Below are 27,732 nucleotides of genomic sequence, written 5' to 3'. Positions count from 1 at the left end.
GGCATATCCTTTGTTTGTTGTGCTTGTTTCTGTTTTCTTTTGATGTAAAAACAATTTTACGCACTTGCCTTTACTTTTTTGCAATAAAAAAAAAAAGTGAACAAACGCAAAGAAATTCCTTTCGGTAACCGTGTGCGTATAATTTAAAAGGCATTGCAAGGCGGCATAAATCGAAATTATATTGCCATCGAACGTACCCAGGCGGATTACAGTTGAGTATAAATTTTAATTGATTTGCAATAAACGCAAAAGGTAACACAGAAAAGCAATTTCCACTTCGCTTCCTTTTCACCTCTGCGCCGTCATCTCACAGTTTTACAGTTGTTTTCTTTCTGCTTTTCGGTCATTTCACGGACCTCTTTTGTGCCCAGCCATTGATCAGCCGGAAAAAGGGATATTGACATTTTGGTGATGACCATAAAAAGAGTATTATATGTATGTATATAAGCATAATTTATCAAAGGTATTCATTTGATTATTTCTGTCTTTTGAAGAATGTCTGAGAATGGCATTTTATTTGCTTGGAAACTTTTTAACTAAGATAATCCAACTTGTTTGAATTGAAGCATGACCACTTGTTGTCCAAGTTTATAGTATTTATTCTCTTCTTTTTGTACAAAGGGTATACAAACGTCGGCAATGTTGATTGGGTCTGTTTGTTTTCTTTTTGGTATCCGGCCTCGTTAATTTAATGAGTGACCGACTGCTTGCCACTCACCATTGGCCTGGCCTGGACTGTACCGCTACCAACACCAGCTCAACTACTATTTTCAGTCTGTCCATGTATGCGTGTGTGTGTGCTCTATGGGGCTCAACTTGTGTTGCATAAATCCGCACATCACTACAAGCGTAATTAATTTTAATTATCGGCCCATGGCAAGGTCCACCGCTCTGTTTCCCCACATATACATATGCACATACAAGTGTGTGTGTGTGTGTGTGTGTGTGTGTGAGGTGAAGTGTTTGTGTGAGTGTGCGGACAACGAGTGTTTGCCAAAAAGTTAACGAGCCTCGTCTGGTCTACTCTACTTTACTTTTCGGTTTGGGTTTGGATTTATCCCCTTGGAACGTAGAAAAATTGTCGGCTTGAAAGAAAAACATTGAAATACCTACTGAGTCAAAGTCTCGGACAGCGGAAATGTGCGTCCTTCCATTTGGTATGATTCGCTTTCTTTTTTTTTTGTTTTTTGTCTTTTGTGCTCTTACTCTTTGCTTTATTTATTTTTTTTTTTTTTGGTTTTTTGGCTGACAGGAGCGGAAATGCTCTTAATGGTAAACGGAAAAAGTATTGAAATTATTTTTATATCGTGCAGACCAGCAGACAGCTGGCAGCAGGATTCTCGCTTCTTTGTCCTTTCCTTCACATAATGTGCGTATGTATAGGGTACATTTATGTGCATATGCTCTTTGGTCGAGACCTTTTTTTTCTTGCCCAATTTACTATATGTATATGTACATATATTTATATAAATTCGCATGTGCATGTGTGTGTGTGTGTGTATATAGAAAAAGCCTTCTTTCAGGCAGACATTTTTAATTGGTTCGAGAATCTGTGATTCGGTACCTTTGTCCCTTCTCCATTTGCCTGCCGCTTTCTTTTGTCGCAAAGTCAACTTACTTACGAATACTCTGGGGGTGAGGAACAGTGAACAGCCTAAAGAACGAGTAAGGATACAAGGAGTATGGGAAACTCTTGTGGTTTATTGCCTTTTGCGCTTTAATAATTCAACAATTACAATTACTTTTGTGGTGATTTATGTGTGTGTGTGAGTGTAGCGGGTAGGAGGCATAGCAAGTGAAAAGAGGAGAGATATCGCTAGAGTGATGCGCGGGGGTGGCAACAGTAAAAGTTGTTTTTCTTCTTTTATCCTATCTAGACCTTGCTTGTATTCTATCATTTAATTATTAGATGAGTTTCCTTTGATAATGGAGGTTTTGCTTTAGTTTATTTTTTCCCCCTTTTGTTTTTGTTTCGTTTGATTATAATGTTTATTATTGTTTATTGCTGGTCACAAATTCTCAGAACGTACATAAAGGGGAAAAACTATCCAACAAACAAAATTTAATTGACAAAATATGCCACCACTAGCCACTAGGAACAACTAGCCCAAAGTGAAGACTTTGGTTTGGTTGGGCCATTTGAATAATTTAAGAACATTTTTTATGATTATTGTTAAGAAGGAGATTACAATAGACAACAATCAGCAAGGAAAAACTTATCCTAAATGTAAGGAGATTTAACAAAAATATCCTTTTTGTAAGTTTACCTCACGAACATCTTACAATTAGCTTAAAAATGATATTTCATATAGAATTTGTTGGCACATTTTTCTAAAAAGTCGCGAATTTTGAAACAATTTCACTTTGTAAGTCCGAAATTTTAAATTTTAGATTAATGTTTTTGAACATTGCTAAAGTTAAGCAGTCTCTGCAACAAAATTCATATCCACACATAAATATCTGCATAAGAAGATGTACATATATGTATATATGCATATCCTCTTGTATATATGGAATTAGAGAACATTTTTTCTACATTCCGCATAGGAAAAAGCTTTGTTTTGAGATACCAATTAGAATATTCTCGTGTCAAAAGCAATTTAGACATTTTCCACAGCAAAAACACATTCCACATACAGTAGAGTGGAAAATGCATTTAATTTTTCGTTTTTTTCTTTCTTCTCACTAACTCTTCCTCTATATCTCTCTCGCTCTCTGTCTTTCTCATTTCCTCCTCGGTTGTGTATGTGTGTGTTTTTGTTGTTTATTTTTTCATTTTTTTTAAACCACAAACACATAGAGGCGTAAATAAAATGCCTGCTAAATAAATTTGCCCTGTATGCCACTTTTGTGTGTGCATTTAATTTCTCAGTTGGCAAAGCAAAGCGCCAAAACTAGATGCAAGGAGGGGTCTTCTGTGTGTGTGTGTGTGTGTGTGTGTGTGTGTGTGTAGGAGAGAAAGAGATAGGTGAGGTGGAGTAGGGGAAATGTTGAACGTGGAAGGGCTTGTAAAATGCAGCCACTTGACACAGATGAGTGTAAGTGAGTGTGTGTTTGTGTGTGAGTGTCTATCTTAGGATTTACTAGTGTGTATGCGTGTGTGTGTGTACGAGTTTGTTGACTGTTCCATCTTCATTCATCATAAGGGCGAGCTGTTGCTGTTGCTGCTGTTGCATCCTTAGCATCCTTCCGCCCCTCGCCTAATTAGACTCGCGTATGTAACTAACATTTTCTGCTTTGGATATGCTGTTTGTATAAGCAAAACGAGAGATGTAAGGAAGGGTGGGGGGACGGAACTTGGGAAAAGCAGTGTAGGGAGAAAAAAGTGACTACATTTTGTGCACTATTAATCAAAAGTAAGGCATTACAACCATCTTACTCTAAGTGTGTGTTTGCTTGTAAATATACACACACACACATGTCCCTGAATCTATCTTTATACTTGTGAAACGGCAAATTCAATTTCCAAATTGATTACACGTTTCCTTTTGCAAAACGAAGGTCTCACCAAAATGAACCACATCTAGTCTCATCATATGATCTGCACTTTAATATATTTGAACAATCATATAAAGCCCTCATCATCATGTTCTCCCAATGCTCTGGTCCGCGTACAAAACATTCCAATTAATACAGCAAAAATCCACGTATCTCATATATCCGCGAATCCTCATCTCAAATCTCGGCGAAAATTGCATTTTTGGGGTACTCAAATCAAAGAGATGAGCTGCAGCATCAGCATCAGCGCAGCATTTCCAGAAATATGTCAGACATTCGCCAATGAATTTCGGCCAAGTTTGTTAGCTATGCATACTGGAATTCGTTGGGATTTTCGAGTGACATTGGGTGGGTGGCTAGATGGGTTGGTTTTGCCCAGTTAGTGGTGGGGGAGGGAGGGATCGTCCCTCCACTGAATGGTTGTTGCCATGCCAGCGATAATTTCGCATTATGCGTTTGCCTGATGCCACGCGCTATATGATTGTGTGTAATTCTATATGGCCCTGTTGCTGTTGATGTGAACGATGTCCTGCGTCTAGGCTAAGGCGGCGCAAAATCAAATGACACTGAACAAAAACACAAAAATAACATGTACTTGAAACTTATTAAAAAGTCAAGCGGCCAAGTACTTTGCATATATTTTGTTGGAAACTTTTCTATAAAATCTAATCCAAGAAAAAAGAACCCAACAAATGAGCCAAAAATTCATAATTTTTAATGACTATAACAATTGATTTACAAGTCAACAAGGATGATGACTTAACTATTAACTAATAGTGATTAAAATTATGTCTAATTTTAGTACAATTTGTGTTTTTTTTTTGAGTGTAGCGTGCCTTAAAGAAGAACTTTAATTTTGGCAGATTCTATCCACATGTGACTGACATTCGGATTCACATTACGCATTTTCCAGTTGCATTTGGAGTTTGTTTTGATTTTCAGCAGATAAATGCATCTTCGCTGCGACAACACTCATGATTATGACGATGACGATGATGATGATGATGATAATGATGATAGGGATGGTGAAAAGGACGATTTGAATGGGAATGGGAAGGAGGATGCTGTACGTGTACACTTGTCTAAACAGAATGAGGTTCCCATGGCACGCACTTTATTACCACTCTTCTTCTTGTTTCCTATCTCTTCGCCGCCTACTCCCCAGCTCACTCATTCTTTCACTTTCCCACTGTCTCTTACTCTCCCTCTCCCTCTCTCTCTCTCATTGCTTCTGTCTCTCTGTCTATATGTTTACTTTTGTATTTGTTTTTAATTAGATTTTTGTTTACTGTGAAAATTTTAGTTAAATTGAGTTCTGGATGCAATTCCACTACCCTTCCAGTCTGTCCACTCTCTCCGCCATGCAGCGTGTGTTACCTATGTATGCAGTTGAAAGTCAGACAAGCTATCACCTCCGCTCACACCCTTTCTCTAGTTTCTCTACCTCACACCTTTGCCAGGCGCCTATGTAGTCAACACAATACACCCGTCACTTTTGCCTTTGGGGAACGAAACACACACACACACACACGCACACGCACAGAGAGAGAAATTTTCTCGCCCTCCTCTGGCACTCTTTCTATCTCTCTTATCTGACTCGAATGTGCGTATTTGCACGGCGGATTTAAAAGCAATTTAAATTCGTTTGCATTTTGCATTTGACTTTTGCATTTGCTCGGATTTTCTGGCTTCCGCCATGTTGCCAATTCCACTCGTTTCGGTTCTGTTTCGTTTTGTGTTTCGGTTTTTGCGACTAGCTTTCACTTTGTCATTTAATTTATTGATAAAAATTCTTAAAAAAAACTTACCATATAACTTCGGTTAGCGATGCCGGATTTGAGATATATTCACAATTAAGCAAAATTATTTCACTTGTATTCACGACTAATTCTGGTGGATTGACCCTAACAACGGGTGGATCTGTAGAAAGTAAATGCAAAGTATGGATTGAGCTTAGTTTATTGTTTAAATAAAACTTTAATTAGAAGTTATTAATTGAAATTCATTATTCTGTAAGCGAATATCAATTTGATTATTTTATATACTCACACAACACTTCCAATGTCATGGCCGATGATATGGCCTTCTCTCGATTGATTTGTAAAACAATATTCTCAGCCTCACAGCGAAAAACGCGCACATTTTCAAAACGAGTGGCATTAAAAATCAATTCCGATTGGGTGTGATAGGTGCCATCCTCTTTTTCAAACTGTTACAAATAAAGATGACACTTTGATTGATCTAAATGCCTAAAAATAATTATACCGCTGAACTTACCGCTTTGGTTCGTATTTCGGTTAGTTCATTTTCCTCTGGGTTAATAATTGATGTGGCATTATACCAAGTTAGATTAACCGCTGGGCGTGCACCATGAATCTGTTGAAAATCGAAATGATGATTATGCATATCATGATTTAAACCTATAAATTAACAACTTTTCTATTTTCCTGCCATGGGCAAATACTGTCGATATTGGTTTAGAAAGGCAATCGCTATTAAATTTCCATTAAACGTCAAGTGCATATTCACACACACAAACATATAGATAAGGGCATACATATTCATTTATATATATGTACATGTATGCCCATTACCCCATGAAACGTTTTTACTATAGTACCTTGGCAGACAGTAGAAAACAATTGCATGAAAATTCCATTAGAACACATAATACGCAATCAATAGGCAATTTCGCATAATTTTACGGAGCGCACAGCTCAGAGGCATGTCCTCTGACTTAAGTTACATGTCCGTTGCCCTCTTTTCACCTCGTTTTTATCCCTCGCCTCCCCTCAACCATGTCAAAGTGCTGCTAAACTGCAGTCAATTGAGCGCTTTTCCATTAAAATGCAATGGGGAAAATTTATAGGAAGAGGAAGTCAGAGCAATGACAGGACGTTGTCGAAAAGGCTATATGTATATGTATGTTGAGAGGAAAAAAGAGGCTCAGTTAGGTAGAAGTCGAGCTTGCTTGCCCATATGTCGTTTTCATTCTTGTCGTCGTCGTTGTCGAGGACAACGTGGACGACAACTACGAAAAATCGCAAAATAATTGGCAGTTAATTGTTGTCAATTACTCGACTGCAACGAACAAAAACATTGAGGACGACAGGACCAGAAAGACTACCTTGGGTAAGTTCTAAAATGAACAAACGATATTCTCTAAAAATGTGTGCCCATAAAAGTATGCTACAAAAAGAAGCGACCATGTACAAAGATACAATAAATATGCATTTACTATATAAATTTTTCACTATAACTGGACTCAATCACACACTAAACGAAATATACTTACATCACATGTTAGCACCACTTTACTGCCCTGTACTGTATGATGTTCCACTCCATTGATGTCTATGCTTGTGGGACGCACTGTAAAACAATGAAAAAATAGAACAGGTTAGAGGAGAAATAGAAAAAAAATATAGCAAATTGCTTAAAATACTTGAGACTCACAGTATGAGAGAAAGGGAGAGAACTTTGTAATTGGTTTTATTCGGTTCTCTCTCTTTGTCTCTTTTCCTTTTTACCCCCCTCACTGCCATTGGTTGGTTGGTTGGGGCCCTTTCTCTTCCATAATATAAAACATTAATAATGGCAATTTGCATTTGGGCTCACTTGCCTACCGACCGACCAATTCTTCCCCTCCCCCTTCCACGCAACACCCCTCGGCGCGTCAATATACCAAAACCTTTGCCATCAATCAATTTGTCCACTTTGTAAATGAAAAACTTGAACGTTAGACATCATTGCCGTTAGGTTGCTCAGTTTTATGTTACATTTAATGACTTTCATTAATTTTCAAAAAAAAAAGTAAAAATAACAAAAAAAAAACAACGTTGTTCTAACGAAACAAAAAAAAAATGTCAAATCATTTGTTAATTGCAAAACAAAAAACGAAAAAAAAAAAACGAGCCACTAGATATTGTCAAAGAGCTTTTAATTATAAAAATTTATTTGCATGACTTTCAAAGTCTGAAAATTGAAGGCGCCTGGGGACACAATGCCTGAATGATGGTTCATGTTCCTTTTGCTGTTGTAATTTGAACGGTTTCGAGTTTAGATCAACCCTCTGGGTTTAATGAACCCGAAATACCAATGGTAGACAATATGCCGACAAACGCTCGAAAAGTTTAAAGAGATTTGCCATTCTTTTAATTGCCACTTGCTTAAATTGGGCATGCAGAAGAATCGAAAAATTATATTACTAATTATCAATTGGTAAATTAAAACAAAATAAACCAAACTACAATAAATCATAAATAAAAACATCGAGGAAAAAGCTTGCCAATTGCCAATTGAACTTTGCGACAACTTTGAAAATAAATTTGAAGTCTTTTTTCCATATGAACCCTACTAAATTTCATTGCAGGTAAAAAAGTTATCATTTTTAATCTAAAACTAAAATTCATTAGGCATTATTGACAATATAGAAATCTAAACAGGTGACTTTATACCTAATATATGAATTGTTTTTCCTTATAAGCAAATCAAATACAAATCAATGTACAAATTAGTAGAGTTTATCTTTTGTCTTATTGTTAGAGCTTTTGGACCAATGGAATCAGCCTTTTATTTTAAAACATTGTTGAGACATAATTGTCTGTCTGTTTCTGTGTATTTTATTGGCTGCTCCCAACAATCTGCTTTAAATATTTTTCATAAAGCAAGATGACAAAGCTAATCCTGTGCTTATAAATAGGTTTATGGTATCCCATTTAAGTTTTCTCTTAAACGAAATGCCAATTACATTTAGCATCAACATCTGACGATCGACCAACAACATTTTCTTCTCCCCTTTATTTTTATAGGCTTTCACATTCACAATGTAGTATATTGTGTGCATTATAAAGTTTCAAAACAAAGTCGTAAACTGTGAAACGAAAGCATTTTCCTATGACCATTTCGCTAAGCGCACCTATTTTCTGTATATGTATGAACACAGAGATATAGAGAGTGGGAGAGAGAGAGAAAGTGAAGATACATAAAGTTGTCTGGCCTAAACATAAAGCATTTGGGGCGCGGAGTCATCATTTCCTTTTGGCCGTGTACTTTACGACCTTTGTTGTTGAGTCATTCACTCATAGAACTCATAGAAAACTCACCTTGCAAATCCACACTGAATTTGGTAACAATTGCATTCTTTATGGCCGCCGATTCCACACGACATTCAATATCCTGGGCGAGGTCTTCACGTGATAATTGCCAATCCAATTCAAGTGTTGATGTGTATAGTCCATCCTTTAGATCATGAGTGGGCGAATCTAGAGAGAAAGAAAATGTGGCAAATGTTTAAGTATATTGAATAAACCTTTTAGTATTCAAAGCAAAAAAAAAACCCATTCCCTCCATTTGGGAGGAAAGAAGTGAGTGGAGGAATTCCCTGTAATCCTTTTTGCATTGCTATAAGTTCTTATTCCACCTTTTATGGATGCTAATTATAAGCAATTATGCTCCCGTTTTATGATAAGGGATGGGCTTTTAAAACACAAAACAAAAAGGAAAAAAACAAAAATTATTTCAACATAAAATCAAATTTGTTTTTGGAAGGAGGATAATAAACTCCCCGCAACCCGCTTCATAACCTCGCACTTTCTCCAAAAGGGTTGTGTCTTTTGTCTGTGCTGTGAAGGACCCCAATTATCCTGCTTTGTTACAAACGAAATGGGTGGGACAAAAAAAAAAAAAAATTATATATATTCCAAACCGGAAATGTTAAAAAATACTCAAGGCCAATAAAGCTAAGAATTTTGCTTGAATTTTGTTCACCATTTCGCTTCTTTTTATTCTTCTTCTGATTTTGGCTTTAAGTTCCTTTTGAGCTAATTGTTATGAAAGATTTCCACCTCCCTACTTTCCTGACATTTATTTCAAAACAAAGGGAAAAAATGCGGAACAGCATAGAAAGGGAAATGGTTAAAGTCAATTAATTTGAGGATTTCAGAGGAATGTTTTTGCTTTCCTTTAGCTCTCCTCTTTCCCTCTCGTGTTGCAGTTGAAATATTTAATGAAATGTCTCTAATTTTACTTTTATGCTTTACAATAAGAGGACATAACATTTTATGATTTCAGCGTGGTTAGGCTATATATATATATACCTATTCCTATTCTATATGCAAACTGATAAGCATCGCCCAAATCCTTGCCAGAGCTACCCCAAGTCTCTTATTCGTTGGCTCTTTCTTTCTCTCTCTTTATTGTCGTCGTCGTCGTCAGCCACTGCATAAACTTTGTGGCGCATCGTAAACTCTCGAGTCGACTGGAATCGAGTCGACTTTGCCACCGTCTTGACTTACTTCGACATTGACTCTGGGCGCGGGGGCTTATGCATCAAATTGGCTACTTAACCCTGGTCTGGAAATCAATAAACGCGCTTCGTTTGCTTTTATGACCTGGCAGCAGCCAAAGTACAACACCCAAAAAAAAAAAAAAAAAGAACAACAAAAAAGAGAATAAGTTTTATGTTCCTATACCTTTGACAGGGGAGTTGGCTTAGGTTTACACTTGGCAAAATTCTAAACAATCAGCGATGTGACAACTGTAACATTCAACATAGTTTAGTCATGTAATCTAATATTTTTCATCAGTTCCTCATCAAGATCTCTTAAAACTTTTATGCTTTGTGTTTGGTTAAAATAAATGTTTGTTTCATTCGTTTTGATCTGTTGAGCTTTTTTCTTTCTTTCGTTTTTCCCCATTTTCAATTAATTTGATATTTGAAATATTCTACTTTTGGACTTATTTGTTACTCGGCTCTTGGTTTTGAATGGTTTTTATTTTTATAAGTGTAGTTCAGAGGTCGTCATAGTTGAGGATGGCAGATTGAGGGATTTGTTATTATACTCACATGTTGCCAGGCGCTTGGTGCCACGGAACCAGCCCACATCTGGCTGGGGACGTGTGTTCTTCACAGTGCACGTTGCCTTTAGAGATTGGCGCTCCTGCAGGGGTCCCACGATGCTTCCGTTCTCGATGCGGTCGCCCTTAGCGTCCAAAATCACAACCTCAGTGGGTGGCACTGTATTGTCCAGTCGTTTCCAATATCCAATATATATGTGTGTGTACGTATATGTATGTGTGTGTGTGTGGGCGGGTGCAGTGTATGTGTGTGTGTGTGTGTGTAGTCAGAGTGCGTCGTTATAGTTGTTGTAGTTCATGTGTGGTGTCGATTTTTTTATTTTTTCCAAATTTTTTTTTTCGGGAGGTAAAAATGTTGAGTTGTGTTTTAATAAATCATATTTCAATTTTTGTTTACTTATTATTTTTTTTGGCAAAATATTAATTGATAACAATTAGAAACTAAGTTAAAATTAAATCATAAAATTGATGAAAATGAAATTTGAAATTGAATGGTCGTTAATTTGAATGATAGAACTAAGATAATTAGAAAATATGAAACCAAATTAAAGCATAAATAATTTTCAAACATTCCACCATTCATCATCATCATCATCATCATCAGCAGCAGCACACCATCATTCGAAAATTTTGATATGAAACCAAAAATTGATAAACTAAAACCGAAACTGAAAATCAATTGAATTTGAAAATAAACAAAAACTAAAACTCTTAAACCGTTAAGGCAAGAGGATTTTTTATCAGATGTTTATCATCTTTCAAGCACAACTAAACAAAAACCATTAATGGAAATCGTTTAAAATTATTATTTATCATTTAGTTGGAGATTTACCAATGTTTTCTACGTTTTTAATGCGCAGATTTTGTTCGTTGGTTTCGTTTGTGGGGGGGGATTCAGGATAAAAATTTGTTTGGTTACATTATTTGATTTTTTTATGGGAGTGTTTTTTTTTTTTTAACAAAAATCAAGTTTTAATTTCAAAAGCATTTGTTGGTTGGAGTTTAAATTGTTTTTAGTTCGAGTTCATTTTTTTTGAGTTTTATTTTTATTTTTTGGGGAAATCGGGGTCGGGCGGGGGGCACACAGAGTTAGTTCATACAATATCGGATGAAAAAAACACAAATTTTTTGGTGAGTGAACAAGTTGTTGTTGGAATTTGTTGTTTTTTTTTTTTTTGTAATTTGTAGTTTTTTGGTTTGGTAGTAGTGTTGGTGGTTGGAGATGGTGGTGGTGGTGGCGGTGGTGGTGTTGGTGTTGTTTGGTGATGGGCATGGATTGTTCCATGTATCGATCGATTTTTGCAAATTTGTTTGAGTATTTTTTTGTTTTTTGTTTATTTTTTTACATATACACCCAAGAATATATGTGTGTTATATATATGGAATTTCCATGTCGATGTTGTTAAGCGATTTTTTTTTTTTGGGTTTTTTGGAAAAGTACAATCAGTTAAGAGAAAATATTTGCATGAGTTTTGACACGTTTAAAAATGTTTATGGAATAGAGCAAAATAAATAAAGATATGTGTAGATAGATAGATAGATGGGTAGGTAGTTAGAGAAAAGGAGAGAGAAAAAGAGATAGAGAAAGAGAGAGAGAGAGATAGCGATTGGTTATATGTAAACTTGCGGGGTTGCACTTGTCAAATTGGTTATCGGTTTTATAGTTATAGGGTACATATACACTAAGAGGGGGATGGGGTCAAAAGATTGTTGAATACTTATATACAGAGAGATGCAAAGCACACAGAAAAAAAAAGGAAAAAAGAAATCGACAATGGAAATGGCATTTGAATTCAGGCAAAAATTTGAATTGATTTCGATTTGAATAATGGAAAATCAGAGAGATTGAGATCCAAATCTTTGATCATGACTGATATAACATACAATGGACAAACACAGTAAGCAAACACATGCAGTTCCTTTAAACATAAATATTAAGATTATGAATCATCTCTTCCCTTTCTTGAATAAGTGAAATTCGATTTAATTTTCCCATGCATAATTGTTTTTGTTTTTTTTTTTTTTTGGTTTTTGTTTTTTCATTTATCATTTGTTTTTTTAATTGTTAGAGATATTAGTTATTTGGCATTTTATTATTTAAAGCGCATACGAATAAACACAAAATAGAAACTTAAAAGCAACAATAAAGCAATTACAATAACATTCAACAAATGCATAAAATAAGCAACAACTTGAAAGAAATACAAATGTACACAAGGCGAGACGATAACATGTGAAAATATGTGTTTGTATGAAATGCATGCATGCAATTTGTTATCCAATCATTTCGAATGGAGAAACTTACCTAGGACTCTCAGTTCAACACGATAGCCATTGAAGTTATCACACGTTTCCTCGGGTATATAAAATGTTGTATCACATAGATAGATATCCTCATCAGATATTTTTAAGTCCTTAATAACTAATCTGTATGGATTTTGTTCAACTGTTACTCTAAATGAGGTGAAACATAAGAATGCAAAGCCATTAGTTTTATTTATTACAAGATGAATCGAAATATGTATGTATATTTTTTACCTATTTTCAAATTCTTTGTTTACACTCGTCACATTGCTATCACCCAGTAGCATGGCAGCGATACGACCATCGCCCTTAAACCAATTCAATGAATGCAGTTTACCGCATTTCTGTTCATTGACCGGACAGGGTAGAACTACATTTTTGCTCTCATGTTCGCTTATTGTGCGATCTGCAATAAAATTGTAGAGAACAAATTGATTAGGTTTGATAGCTAAGATAGTATTTCAAAAGTATGATTTAATTAATTATGTTTAATAATTTTTAATGCGAAAAAGTCAAATAATATGATTTATTTATGAGAACATTTGCCCCATTTCTTAATACAAAATAGCCAGAAAAATCTGCAGCTAAAGTTTCGTCAATTTCGTTGTCAGATTTCCATTTGCATAAACTTTGGCGAGAGACCAAAATGAATGTTAAATTCCAGAATTGAATTCTTTATCACAGAGGGTATAAGAGAGAAAAAAATTTACAAAAATTGGTAAATTGAAATTAAAGTGGCATTAGGTTTTACTTCTAAGAACTAAGCCTTTAAGTAGGCTATAAATATTTTCGTTTTCGCTTTGCCTCTTCATCCATTTTCTCCTATTTCCAACCGCATTTTTTTTCCCTCAGCTTCTCTGCTTACTATGTAAATTCTAATGTTTACATTTCGGTTTAACATTTTCAACATTGATTTATTTGTGTGTGTGTGTGTGTGTATGCGGTTGTGTGTGTGATGTGATGTGTGCGTGTATGTGGCAATGTTTGTTTTGTCTACGCCTACAAATTATGCAAAGCAAATATAATATTGAGTGTATTTTGATTTGTTGTTGTCCCAAACTAGAAATTGCTACTGCTGTTGCTGCTCCTATTAAGTGTAATACATTGAAATCGACTTTGGAACGACTTTAAAGGTCTTTACCGTAACAGTTTATGGCAGAGCTTTGGCTGTATCTTTCATTTATTTTCTGTGGGCAAAAGCCAATAGCATAATTTAAGATTTACATTCCACTTGTATTACATTTATTTTGCATTGGTATAAAAATATCATTTATTTCGCACGTTTCATATGCCATAAAAAGTAAAGCCAACTTGTCCACCTCATATGCCGGTTTGTTGGGCTATAAGCGTGGGGCAAGTGGAAGGGGGGAGTAAACGCACATTGCCCATAACCGACAATCAGCTCCTACGTCTATGTGGCTTCCTTTTTCTTTCTCCCTCTCTCTCTCTCTCTTATATTTTTTTCCTTTTGGTGTCTATAGAGTAATTTTTTTTTTGCTCTGTCTGATGCCCCTCCGCAAATATCCTGCACTGTGGCATATTAGATTATGCTTGCTTCAGCCTCTCTTTTTCTCCTTTTCATCCGGCTGCTGTTTCTTCATCTTCCTCTGTGTGTGTGTGTGTGTGTGGGGGGAGGGGTTTTTTTTTACAATTTTTCCATTTGGTTTGCTGTTTTCGTTTCTTTTTTCTACTGAGCTACACTTCCGCTTTTCCTTTGGCTTGAATTGGTTCCGCTCTTGGCGCATATAAAATTCAGACAGACATGTGAAATATTTAATTTTTCAACTAGAAAATCCTAGCCAGACCATGTCCTTGTCCTCGTCCTAGTCTTGGTTGTCTCGTATGTCCTTGTCGTCCCCAGCGGCAGTAATCTCTTCCACTGTGAAAAGTTCCATGCTGAATTAGCTGAGACAAATGCCTCTGCATAAAGCGAATTATAAAGAAGATAAACGCAAGCACAATCGAAAAACTATATATGTATGTATATATAGTAGAGATATACGTACTAAATTCACATAATATATATACTACTTCCATATAATCATTGTCTCTAATCGAAAATCTAATTTATATTTGTATAAAGCCTTTGAATTCCCCTAATTTGTCACATTTCATACAATTTGAGGAAAATGTAAGACTTAAGGGGAGAGGAGAGGAAAGCCTGACTAAATGAAAAGGCAATATGTGAGAATTACATAGCTTCTCCTTCTGCATTCAGACAGATATCCATTCAAACACTTCCACAAACTTTGATTTGTTTGACCATAAATCGCACTTCATTTTTCATTAAGTTCTTTGTACGACGACGATTCTCGTTTCACACCCTTTCCTCCATCCTCCTCCGCCTTCACACACTGTTCCATCGCTTTGGGAACCGCCCTGCTCATTTTCAACCATTTTTGTGGTTGCCTGTTCATAAATTTTTTACCCCTATGGCAAAAACTTGGCAAAAGTTTCTCTTTTCCCTACCATATTTAAGCCTTTGGCAAACACACACACACACACACACAGATACAGACAGACACAGAGAGTTTTCTTATCTCCTTTACTCTTGTCTCCTGTATGCGTGTGTGTGTGTGTGGTTTCCCTCCTGCTATTTCCCACTCAGCCATTGCTTTTTGTATGGTCTGTCAACGTCTTTAGCTTGGCTTTTATAATTCTATTTCCGTTTCCGTAGCAAAGCAAAAAAAAAAAAAAAACTTTTTCCTACATATTTTTCGCCATGTTTCATGCATTCTTCGCTCTGCTGGGTCTGGTGGAAATCAAACAATCAGTGTGCATGTGTGTGTGTGTATGAATGTCTTTCATTGTGTGTTTGTGTGTCATCATCATCATCTCTGTCTGGGCTACTGTTGTCCATTTATACATACATATACATATATAGAGAAAGATATACATATATATGTATCCAGTTTTATAAGTATATTTCATGGAAGACTCTTGTGCCCATTGACATTCAATTTGGGCAGCATTTAGAGGCTCGTCTTTGTGTATGTCTTGGTGAGATTGTGGTTTAAAGTGTGCGTTTTGAGCTGGGTGTTAGCCAGAATTCAACCCCAATCCTCTCTCTATCACCCACAAAACACACGCACACTCCTTGGTGAAATCCCCAGCCCGATTAAGTTTAGTTTTACTCTATGTTATTTTTGCGCCCGCATGATATTGTTGTAGTCTGGTTAAATATATTTCTCTCAAGTTTTCCTTATCTCTTGTTCTCTCTCTTCCTCTCATTGTTTTTTTTTCCTTTTTTGCAATCGAGAGTAGAAATGGATGAAAACTCAGTTGAAACATTAAAAATTTATAAAATAATTTCTTTCTTATATTCTGTTTCTCTTTTTTTTTTTGGCATATTTGCCCATAAAAGTATGCTATAAAAGCCAGCAAATAGGTTGAAGCAGAATATGAAAAACTTAATTTCTATTATTAATATTTTATGTTGGCTGTGCGAAAACCAATTAGGAGCCAAAAGAGAGAAAATGCATATATGATTTTTATGGTCCATATTGAGAGCAGGTTTGGGGGCGAAGTGGATGGGGTCTGGGCAAAAGAGAATTCAATATAGTGGACGACCGACCGGCTGCTACTCCTTCTACTTGTACTGCTGCTGCTGCTTGCTAGTCATTAAAGTAATATGTTTTGCCTAATTACAGGCTCTTTCCTTTTCTCTCGCACACAAACATACACACACACACACACACACACACACATACACTCATAACTCAATTGCCAGAGTTGTGAACGGCGGCAAGGGGTAGCATACTTTTTGGGGCATTTGGGACTCTTTGACTTTTTATAGTTTTTAGCCCACAGCTGACGACGTCCAAGTGCAGCCTTCGTAACGGTAAATGTAATTAAAAACGAGCAATGTAACTGTTGCTTTTTAATTAATGCCTTCTCCAACTGCCCCCCAAACTCTACCCATCCATACGCAAAAAAAAAACCTCAAAATGGGCAGCCATTTTGATTAATAAAATTAAATTAAAGCCCAAAAACCAAGTGCCAGGCATCCTTTTGTGTATAGCATTAACACACACACACACACACTGAGATACATAGACACGCCCACTGGCATGGCAAACAAAAAACGGAGACAGTTGGTAACCCCAACAATAACCACAACAAGAGTAAAAACAACAAAAGAGACATGTGGCCCATTGAAAATTTTTGCATATATATTTTTTGGCGAGGCGCCTTAAAGCGAGCAACACGTTTTTATTTTGCCATTCCCCATCGTATGTATGTATGTGTGTATTCGACTTGTGCTTTATTTTTAATTCATTCTAAAATTCCCTTTTGTATACGAAATAATTCCATTAAAAAGAGAAGACCTCCGATAACATGCTTCACGCTTGGCCAGCTTCTGAACGTTGCCAAAGTAGAAGGCTGTACATTCATTCATACATACATACATACATACATACATACATACATACATACATACATATATTGTATGGTATTGGTTTTAATGTGTAGAGTGACGATGAAACGAAGGCATGGAGTCAGGAGATAGAGCCCCTTTAAAATATGCAATACCAACCATTTTTCATGCCTGCTAGCCCCAGCAAAAATGTGTTTTTTCTTCTTCGACACTCACGTGCCGCGCGCTAAAAAAAACATACCAATACATACACTAGGCATGTATAGAGCTCTATGTGTATGTGAGTGTGCTGCCTCAGCATGGCTGCAACTCTGTCCTGTCTGTGTGTTATGTATAATAACACATCTCCTCTTCATCTGCTATTCATAGCATGTTCATCAATCAATTAATCGATATACATATGTGAGAAATTTTCTTTAGGGCGAAATAAAAATGGTTAAATTGCGGCACACACAGGGAAGAAGACGACGAGTAAAGAAGGATGGGTGTTGAAATTTAGCAAAACAAGGAAAGCAATATTTTTAAAACAAATATAGATATACAAATATATATATATATATATATATGTAGATGTTGATAGATAGAATGACAAATGGCCATGTGGCTACGGCAAAGCCGATAGAATATGTTGTTAATTAAAGCCCGAGAGATAGAATTTAGCATTTAATAGTCGTTGTAGTATATGTTTATTATAAAAGTTTTGTGTGCACATTTTGAGCTATAAATGTTTTCAATTAGAACTTGAAAATAAGTTGACAAAAAGTATTAAAAAAGAAATGCAAATCAACTATGTGGAGAGTATAAAGCATTTTGTTCTCTCTTTTTTCTTTGTTTTTATGTTGGTAAGCATTCCCAGTAGCACAATTAAGTTGGCAAGCGGCTAACAAACACACACACACACACACATATACATGCCGACACTTATCGCACAGACAGCAATTCGAGAGCAAGACCCTTGGGAGCCCCTTGGTCACCAGTAATAACAAGAACAACAACAACAACCACACCATCATTATGAAGTTCATACACACCATAAGGGTCTCTATATGATTATGGCCTGAAGTAGGCGTCTTGTGTTCTCTGTCTTGGTCTGGTCACCTGTCCTGTGCTGTCCTGTCCCTGTCTGGCCCTCAAAGTCCGAGTCACGCCTACTCTTTTGTCCAACTAGAGAAATGGATTTCAGTTCAATTATCCATCAGATTTCTTTAGTTTTTCTTTTGCTTGTTTCGTTCTTGTTGCCCTTACTCGTTTAGGACATTGTTGTTTGTGTTTTCTGTCACATACTTTAAGGCGTTTAACACGTCTGCCAACAGTTAGAAGTAGTTCTTTTTCTCATTGTTTATTTTGTTCCTGGCTTACCTTTTCACCGTCCCCCGCCTCACGTTCGGTAAACGTAAACGTGCTTTGTTTTTGATAGCGCTGATTATCGGGCACAAAACGAAACAAAGAAACGAGACATATTGAAGAAAAAGAGCTAGAAGCTTGCTCTACCTATGACATGTGCTTAAATGTATACACTGAGCGAAACACTTGCAGATTTTGCAAAGCAGAAAAGTTGATGAAATTTTTAAACTTAAAGACATACTTCAAAAAGATGTCGAAACCCAAAAGTAATTCCTAAAAAGATTTAGTCAAGATATTGACATTACCAACTTCCATAAAAATGCGAGACGCAAAGCACTTTAAGATTTAAAGATCTGAATTTTTATGTGTTTAGCATTTTTCATGAACAATTTAAGTGTTTGTTGACTAATTCATAATAGAATTTTAAATAATTTTCAATTTGATATAGAGATAAATCAGAGAGCATGACTTCATTAATAGACAATTTAGCTAAACAAAACGAATGAAAATCAGATATATTTACACTCACACACACACAAAACAGATTCAAATCAGTAATTCGCAAACAAAACCAACAACACGTAAAAACGACGCTTTCACAAAAATTAGCATAGCCTAATTAAAATTCAGATTTGTGAAAATATATAAAAATAAGTACATAGACATCATTTTACATACAAAAACGCTTCAAAAAGCAGAAAAAAAAGGAAAGGGAAAGGAAAGGAAGGAAATATGAATGCAAGATAATTCAAAAGGCAGCGCCACAAACAGCCTACGTGAGGTCATGCCTACACAAAGAAGCCAGCCAGACAGACAAACACCTCCTACCCTCAAAAAAAAAAAACAACAGCAAGTGCTAAAAAAGATGAATAAAGCTGAAAAACAATTCCTCACTTGAGAAATCCCTCGCCCTAACCATTGGAGGAATACCTGAGCGTAGTGTCTAAGCTGGTGTTGTACTTTGGGGGCTAATTAAATGACAGCAAACGAATTCGGACAAAAAATTAACCTTTAATTTTTTGATAAACAAGGCGTCTCGTCCACCCCCTCCTAAAAGTATGCAAACAGAATGAATGAATGAATGAATGTAAATGAAGTGAAGCAGAAGTTGGCCAACCAGACAACAGACAGTCCAAGGAGAGGGACATTGAGAGCAAGAGAGACGGAGAGAGAGAGAGTGATTTAGCGCAAGAAGTAGGTTGGGATCGAGAGTCGACCTGCCAAACACCCCCACCGCCACCCCAGGAAGGTGGCAAACAATTTTTGACAGTAAAAACAGAAAAGAAAAGCAAAGAAAAAGAATGAAAAAAATCGTGCCCAGTTTCCGGACTCTCAACATAATTTCAATATGGCGTTGCGCGTGGCCAGCAGCCGAAACTGCCACTTAACGGACGTTCACGGCTCACACCCCTCTAGATATTGCCATTCTTTTTCCCTCAAGCCTCCCCTCCCCTCCCGTCAGTTGTCCGACGCCAACGTCGACAACGACGACGACTCATTCAACTCGACTCGAATCCGTGGCATTTTATTGTGAGTAAGAGATGAAAAAGTAACAAAATAAAAATTTGTGTTTATGTTTCATTTGTTTCCCACCTCCATCCGTCCATCCTTCCATGCCATTCCCCGTCACTGACATGCCTCGTTCGACACTCATTTTTGACAGCTTAAGGACATTTGAGGGTCATGCCACTTTACATGAGAGTTGGGGAATTTATACATAACAATTTCGTTTTGCTTCTCTTGTTTTTGTGTTTGGTTGTTTTTTTTTTTGCGTCTGTTCTTTGGTTGTAGCTCTTGTTTTTGTTGTTTTGTGCCATGTCTGAGATTTAAGTGCTGTAACCACAATCATTATGGGGCAAGCAGCTGCAACAAGAAGCACCTTTACCCATTTTGGATACCTCTTCGTTTTCTATGCAACTTGTGGGCAAGGGTGAAAACCCTTTTCCTCTGGCCACTTAAGCGACAGGCCTAACAACTGTTGCCTGTGTTATTAAATTAAATTATGGTTTACCCCCGTCCCGTCCTGTTTTGCATCCATCTAACCCATTCACCCACATTCTATCCTCATTCCCAGGAGGCGTCCAAAAACCAAACCGGAATTCAGCTGATGCCAGCAACAGCCCAACTACTACATATTTCTATGGTTATGGAGGTGGACATGGGCATGGGTATGGGGCATGGGCATGTGGGTGGTTTGGTTAGGTGATTCGCATTAAAATTTAGTGTTGCTTTTAGATCCCGGTAATATGATATTTCTATGCTTTCACTAAGAGTATGACATCTGGCCACTACGACAAGGAGGACCCAACTGGATAACTAGTTTCCTATTTGTGTTTGGTTTTTTTTTTTTGTTTTTTGCATTTTCCTTTACGGCGCTTCAGTATAATCAAAGAGAAACGAATGTTTGGATGAAGCATTTTTCATTTAAATTATTAAGTCAATTTTTCTTTGCCAGCTTTTGGTGTTAGTGCTGGGCCATTTTGCTATTTCAATTCTATGTGCTCAGTGTGTGTATGTGTGTGTGTGTGTGTGTGTGTGTTTTTGTGTGTATGTGTATATAAATCAGCACATACCCACACCCATACAACTGTTTGGCTGGCTTTCTGCTTGCTGGTCTTCTCTAGGCATAATTAATCTACACGGGGGAACGTCAAGCGTCCGAGCCTAGTTAATAACTTGCTGCGGGTTGGCAACTGGCAACTGGTAACTGGGAAGTTGGGGCTCGTTCCTTGTCCTCATGCCGCTTAAACGCAACGCACTTGTCAAGATTTATTTCAATTTGCTGCCACCCAGAGAACTTACACACACACACACACACGCACAAATAAATGACTCTTATCAAGACATACACAAACACACTCACACATCCTTACATACATACATACATACATATATGGGGCAACAAGTCACCTCCCTGTTCCCCTGAGACGTGCAAAAAAGTTGTTCGTGCTTTCGTTTTGGGCCTACGTGTCGTATACTTTTTCTTTCTGCCCCCTTTCTTTTTTTTCGGTGTATTTTTCTACTTCGTCTTGTGTGTTTTATTTTTGCCTTCTTGCAAAGTAGGCAAGTTTGCTATTATATTTTCCTCTTTTCTGTTTTTTTTTTGTTTTCTCTCTCTCTCTCCCGCAAAGAAAGAAAAATGAGACATAAAAGTGCTGTGTAAATGTGTGAAATTAATACGCACATACACAAACACACACATACAGACACACATGTTGAGAGTGTGCCAATGTTAGCAAACAAGGACGTAGTCCTTAATCTAATTTAGAGATGAAACAAAGACAAATTTTTTCCTTTAAGTATGCAATTGAAATCTATATAACATAACATCGGAAAAGTCTTTCGATTTAAGATATGAATTTTATTTATTTGGTGTATGTACTTTAAAAACAAATATAATTCGTTTATGGCCTTTGATTTGCAAAGATTTTGGAATGTTGAGCCATTTTTTGATTATGGGCCTTTCATTTTTAGGTTCGATACCATTAATTAATATCCAAATGTATAATAAATAGATTGAAAATCAATTAATGAATAAATAGTATACAAAAAAAAACATAATAGCTCTTATTTCCTTTTAAATTCCGATTACTTTTTTTACTCTCCTTATTGAAATACTTTTTGAGGCTACGCCCATGTGCAAACTGAAACTTTTGCGTTCATATAAAATATACGTTATTATTGCATTAGCAGAAAGTCCGAAATAAACTGAAATAAACTGGAATTTATGCCTAGCAAGCAATAATATTCTGCCATCTTTTCGCTCCTTTTATTCTGTTTTCTTTTCGTTTACTCCTTCCACTACATTTTCTTCTATTCGCTGAGCAACATTTTTGCTGGTCTTTCTTTTTTGACTAGGTGTTGAAATTTATAGGGTTTGAGCAACAGTTTGTCGTAGTCGTGGTTGTATGTAGTATTTGGTTTCTCTCTCTCTCTCTCTTTTTCTTTCTCTAGCATTATTAACAACCAAACAATGCGGTCATAAACATTTCTTATATAGCAGTTTTTTTGTGCTATTCCTACGTTCAGTTTTGGTTCTGTTTTTCTGTCTTTTCTTGGACTCTTTTCATTTTGATAATTATATTTTCGAACGCATTCCATGTAACGGTTCGTTGCCCACGTGGATCAACTGCATCACAACTGTCACTTTTTAGTACTTGCTGCTGCTTGCTGGTGGCAAGAGAAAGAAAGGGCCACTAGACAAGTTCATGTTGTAGGTCGTCAGGCCGTCAAGCCGTTTGCCAGGCGGAGCGTAACAATCGCTTTATTTCACTGCACTTTCTGACCCCTGCTGCAGGTAGTTTGGCAGAGCACTTTAAATGCAATTGCTGTTGTTTAGTCTGGTTTTGCTTGAATGCCAGCGACCCTGGTCCGAGTCATCGGTCATTTAGATATATGTACATATGTACTGTTTATTTGACTCAACTAACTTGATATAGCCATTTGTATGTATGTATTATGCCAGATATTAACTATTTTGGCCAACTTGAAGTTCAGGGGGAGAAATATATTCACTTGGCCCATCAATCAACAAAGAACAAACTCCAAAACAAACTAATGATCCAGGAACACTTTTAAACCTAAACATGTTCAAAGTCCAAGTGTAATTACGTCCGAAAAACATTAGTAACATGACATAAACAAGAAAGGGTGACCCAAAGAGAGCGAGAGGGGTATGGTGGTAAAGAAAAGTTACGCGGGAAAAGTAAAAAAAGGGCAACTTAAATTTGCAAAAGGGGCAAGTCCTTTCCGTTAGTCGCTAGGCAAATGTGTTGCCAGCATGCAAAATTTATTCAATGCAAAAAAAAAAAAAAACAAACAAAAATAGAAACTAAAAACAACAAGCATTCTCGTTTACATTTCAAAGCACCGACTTAAGGTTACCCTAGAATAGCCAACGTCATGAATAAAAATGAGAATACCTACACTCTATAGAAGAATTTGGATCTGCATCGACTTTTGTGTAGAAAACTCACCATGACGGTGAAATGCCACCAGAATCGGTACTAGTTGACTCTATGGTTAGCCGTAATAGTCTAACAACATCATTTTGGCCTTTTCACGGGACCAACGAGCAAACGAACGAACAGACGGACGTACGAACGGACGGACGAACAGGCGGAACGGAAATGTGAAAAACTGACGCAGCGGGAGGGAATGTCAACGAAATGAAGAGGACAGAGAGCCGCAATGTGGGTCGTTGTGTGAGGACTCCCTTGTCGTGTTTTAGTTTGTTTTGTTGTTACATATATTCTCTTGGTTGGTTTTTTGTTTGTTTTTTTCTTCATTTTCAACACTTTATACAACAAAAACGAGCAAAAGGTCAAACGAAATGACCCAGACATGTGAAAGAGTATGGCGCGCTGGGATGATGATGAGGGAAGGTTGTCAAGTTAGAAATGAGAAGGAATTTGTCTCCCGAGTGCTGTGACATAATTTTTAACTCTGGATTAGATTATCACAGAGTCCTTTTGGGTCGAAGGTTCCCTCTTCATCACCTGCAATCACAAAACGAGTAAGACAGACAGACAGACAGAGAGAGAGACAAAGAGACAGAGAGGCATGACTTTGAAGGAAATTGAAACGACTTTACAAATTTATACATACATACATATAAATGAATTCATTTTCTATTTATGAATTCGATGGACATGTGTTGTCTGTGTGTGGCTATCGTGTTGAAACTTTTTGTCAAAACTTTTTTCAACAGTTTAATAAATATTTTTCATCAACAACATTTACCAATAAATGTGAAGGAAATTAAAACGCAAAGGCCAATTTGTTTTCATAAGGTCAAATGGTAGTAAAACACTAAGTTTATAAATAATACTCTTGACATTAGTTAATTTCCCCCCCAAGTGTGGAAACTGCCTTATACCTTTGTCTTCTTACGCTCACTTGAACTTAATTTGGCAAATGCTTTGGTCATATTGAGTTGTCTAGCCCACGCGAACATCCACACCAAGTAAGATAAAAGAAGAAAAAAAAAACAAACGGCGAATAAATATCTCTAGGCCGCTCTGTTTTTCTCTCTCTCTCTCTCTCTGTCTCTCAATTCTGCCACAGGTTAACCACTTCCGGCGGCAGAAGCAGTTCCTACCGCAGGTAGCCAAAGGCAACCCCAAAACTCTGGCCTGGCTTGGTCTTGCTTGACTTCCTCCTTTCTCGGAGCAACATATGCAAATTTAATATTTTTATTAAAAAACTTTTTTGTTGGACCACACAAAGCAGCAGAAGCAGCAGCAGCAGCAGCACCAGAAGAAGAGGTAAGAGAATTCAGTTGAGTTGCGTTGGTGGTGAATTGCGAACACTTCAACAATTTATACCACCAAGGGATGGGAGCGGCTAGGAGGTGAGCTCGAAGGTAAAGGCCAACTGTTGGACTCCTGCTGCTGCTTTGATAAGAAAGCGAATTAAGTGCTGCGGCTCCTGGGAAGGTGTTTGTTTTTTTTCATTTGCCTCGCTTGCTCTCCATCTCTCTTTCTCTCTGTTTTTTTTTTGCACTCTGTTGTGTTACCCCTTTTTTTTTGCAGTTGAACAAGTTTTTTTTATGCATATAGAGTATGGATGTCTCGTCTCTCTATATTTCCCTCTCTTTCTCTCTCTCTGTTTCTCCATCTCTCTCTCGCTTTGACAGTATTTTGTTGGTTGTTGTTCATTGTTACTGATGTCAATGGTTTTATATTACCATAGGCAAAAGTTTTATTGACTGTACTTTAGACTTTTGCTAACAAGTAACGACAATCTATATATTGCCAATTAAATTCAATTCTTTTGACTGACACAGCAAAAAGAAAAAACCAAATATTTATGTGTGTGTGTACACATACAAGAGACTTATCAGGTATCTTTCTTGCATAATCTCTTGCAAACACCCCCAACCTCAACATCTCATGCATATGAGTTACCACAGATAAATATAAGTATACATACATATATACTTATATGTACACGTATGTATGTATGTATGTATATGCATAAAGTAACTCCGGGCAACTCATCTTTTGGCAATCTTTTGTTGTGGTTTTTGGCCCAAACTCTGCCAAACATGTGAAATGTTGCATGGCCCAAAAAGTGCAGTTAACAAACAACAAAAACATAAAAAAGAAAAAAAAACACAGGAAACACATTTCTAGGTAGGCTGCTGCTGTTTCCTTTGCTTTTTCATTCTACCCACTGCCACGCCCTCATATCAGTTGGTTTGTTGATTCGTTCGTACGTTGACTATTGCACAAGTCAGAAAAATGTCAAGCGATAAGCAAAAGCCGCTTAAATTCAACAATCGCAAGAAGCAAACGGCCGCCTATCAAAAAGAGAGAGATGAAGAATCTACCCTATAGCTTTTGACCGATTTTGTCTCTTTTTTTTGTTTGGTTGTTATTTATGTTATGGTTGTTTTTCCTTCGTTTTCTCCCTTGGAAAGAGTTTAAAAATATTGCCAGGCTCTTAAAGTAGGTATATTGAATTTTTTTGTTGCAATTTTAAGTCTTTAGGTAACATTTCAAGCTCACAATTGTATTTACCAGAAAATTTTCTTTACTCACTCACTGACTTACTTATTTAGCTGATACCCATTCAATCAATGGTTCAGTTCACTCTCGAACCCTCTTGTTCAGTTAACTCACAGACTCATTTACTTAGTTGACTTACTAACATATTAAACTAACTCATTTGTTTATTCAATTCTGACCATATTGCTGTCTGAGGTCCTTGATCATTTCTTATACTGTTATGAAAGAATCTATTAACGGTAGTCGAAAGTTTGCAACGATTAAAGAATTTTCAACTAAAGATAGAGCTTACGATTCGAAATAGTCAATTCAATCAATTCTTAAGTTTGTTTTATCGTTCTATTTTTGTTTAATGCCTCTCAAGGGACTCAACACTATTAAAAATATTAATTGCATGGAGTTGCTTCTTGAATGCATAGAATACTTTCCCTCAAATTGCAAAACAGAATAATTGATTTACCCTAAGAGTTTTTACTTTTAAACTGTTAAATTATCAAGGCGGTATCTCTTTAAGATTGAAAGCAAAAACTTTGTCACCCACTGATATTGCAAGTGTATTTATTTTGCCTGACTTGACAACTTCATTTTGCAGCTGGAGTTGACGTTTGACGCAATGTTGAAAAGAAAGTTGTACTAATAAAGAATTACACATTATACTACATAATATTATGACAAGGGAGGAGAAGTTCAAAAACAGAGAGAGAGAGAGGGAGAGACAGAGAAAGTACTGAGCATGGAGAATGTCACTCCTAGCAACATGGAACTCCGCTAACAAGCTACGAAAAATCTCGTTCCTGTTGATGTTGCTGCTGCTGTCATGGAAAAACTTTTATCCTGGGCAGAGTGAAAAACTTTCCATCATCATTAAAATGCGTTCAGGCCTAATTTAAATATGTTTGAACTTTGTTTTTCTTGCCGCCTCATTTTGTATTTATATTTACATACGAGAAAAATTCTTTGTCAGATTTGGCAGACAGAAAAAGAGAGACAGACAGATAGACCGAGGGGAAAGTTAATGTTGTTAAGAAAAAGTTGATTTTTTTTTGTTGTTTGCCTCTCTCACTTTTATATACAATGTCGCATTAATGCAAATATAAACTGAACAAATTACAAAATGAAAGCTGCCTGCACGCCCGGCCCGGCCCGGCCCGGCCCTCCCTATCTCTACCCCTTTTCACATTCAACCCGCATCCCCAACATTTGCGGCACTTCTTGGTCGTCGATTCCGTTTTGGAGCGCCGGACAACAACACCTTTTGACTTGGACAACGGGGAAACTTAATGCAGCCGCAAGACAACTTCACAACTTGAAAACTAAACTAAAAGTTGGGGTTAAGTTTTTAAGTTCTTAAGTACACATATCACACTGCTTGGCCAACGAGAATGTGATGAGAAGGGCAAGGCAAGGAGAGGAGTAACCGCAACAAATGCGGTTTGGGTTTGGACTTTGCAGGATCTTAAGCTCTTAGACTGAAAATGTGAAAATGATTTATTTACAATAAGATGGTAGATAAGAGAAAAGAAAAGCAAAAAGAAAAGAGAGATGAGACCAATGAAAAGAACTTAAAGACATAACGAATAGTGGAATGGTTAAACAGAGAGTACTGCCCGGGAGGACCATCCCAATGCATGCTTAGGAACACGCTTTTACAAATACCATATACACGAGTATAATAGGATTATAAGTAGAGCGCTGGTGACTCATTGTTGCTATAATTACCTTTCACCTCCCCCACAACCAAAAACTCTATATTTTCTCTCAACCACCGACGGCGGGGGAAATCATCAACAGCAACAGTCTCGCCTTTTGAACCAATTTGCTGTTTAAGTGCCCAAAGCA

The 27,732-nt window shown here is 36.8% G+C and overlaps 1 protein-coding gene across 1 annotated transcript in view; it reads right to left on the bottom strand.

The window, feature by feature from the left end:
* Window positions 1-27,732, bottom strand: part of LOC6645552 — a 65,023-nt gene that overhangs the window by 25,301 nt on the left and 11,990 nt on the right. The window contains exons 2-9 of the mRNA XM_047011915.1: window positions 12,895-13,066; window positions 12,662-12,810; window positions 10,346-10,516; window positions 8,604-8,762; window positions 6,794-6,870; window positions 5,776-5,874; window positions 5,548-5,707; window positions 5,307-5,418 (exon numbers count right to left, since the gene is read on the bottom strand). Coding sequence (XP_046867871.1) covers window positions 5,307-5,418; window positions 5,548-5,707; window positions 5,776-5,874; window positions 6,794-6,870; window positions 8,604-8,762; window positions 10,346-10,516; window positions 12,662-12,810; window positions 12,895-13,066 — 1,099 coding nt within the window. The remainder of the gene's footprint in view (window positions 1-5,306; window positions 5,419-5,547; window positions 5,708-5,775; window positions 5,875-6,793; window positions 6,871-8,603; window positions 8,763-10,345; window positions 10,517-12,661; window positions 12,811-12,894; window positions 13,067-27,732) is intronic.

This window comes from Drosophila willistoni, assembly GCF_018902025.1.
Source record: "Drosophila willistoni isolate 14030-0811.24 chromosome XR unlocalized genomic scaffold, UCI_dwil_1.1 Seg143, whole genome shotgun sequence".
NCBI lineage: Eukaryota > Metazoa > Arthropoda > Insecta > Diptera > Drosophilidae > Drosophila > Drosophila willistoni.
The sequence above is the reverse complement of the archived record's forward strand: the minus strand, read 5'-3'. Positions and strand labels throughout refer to the sequence as shown.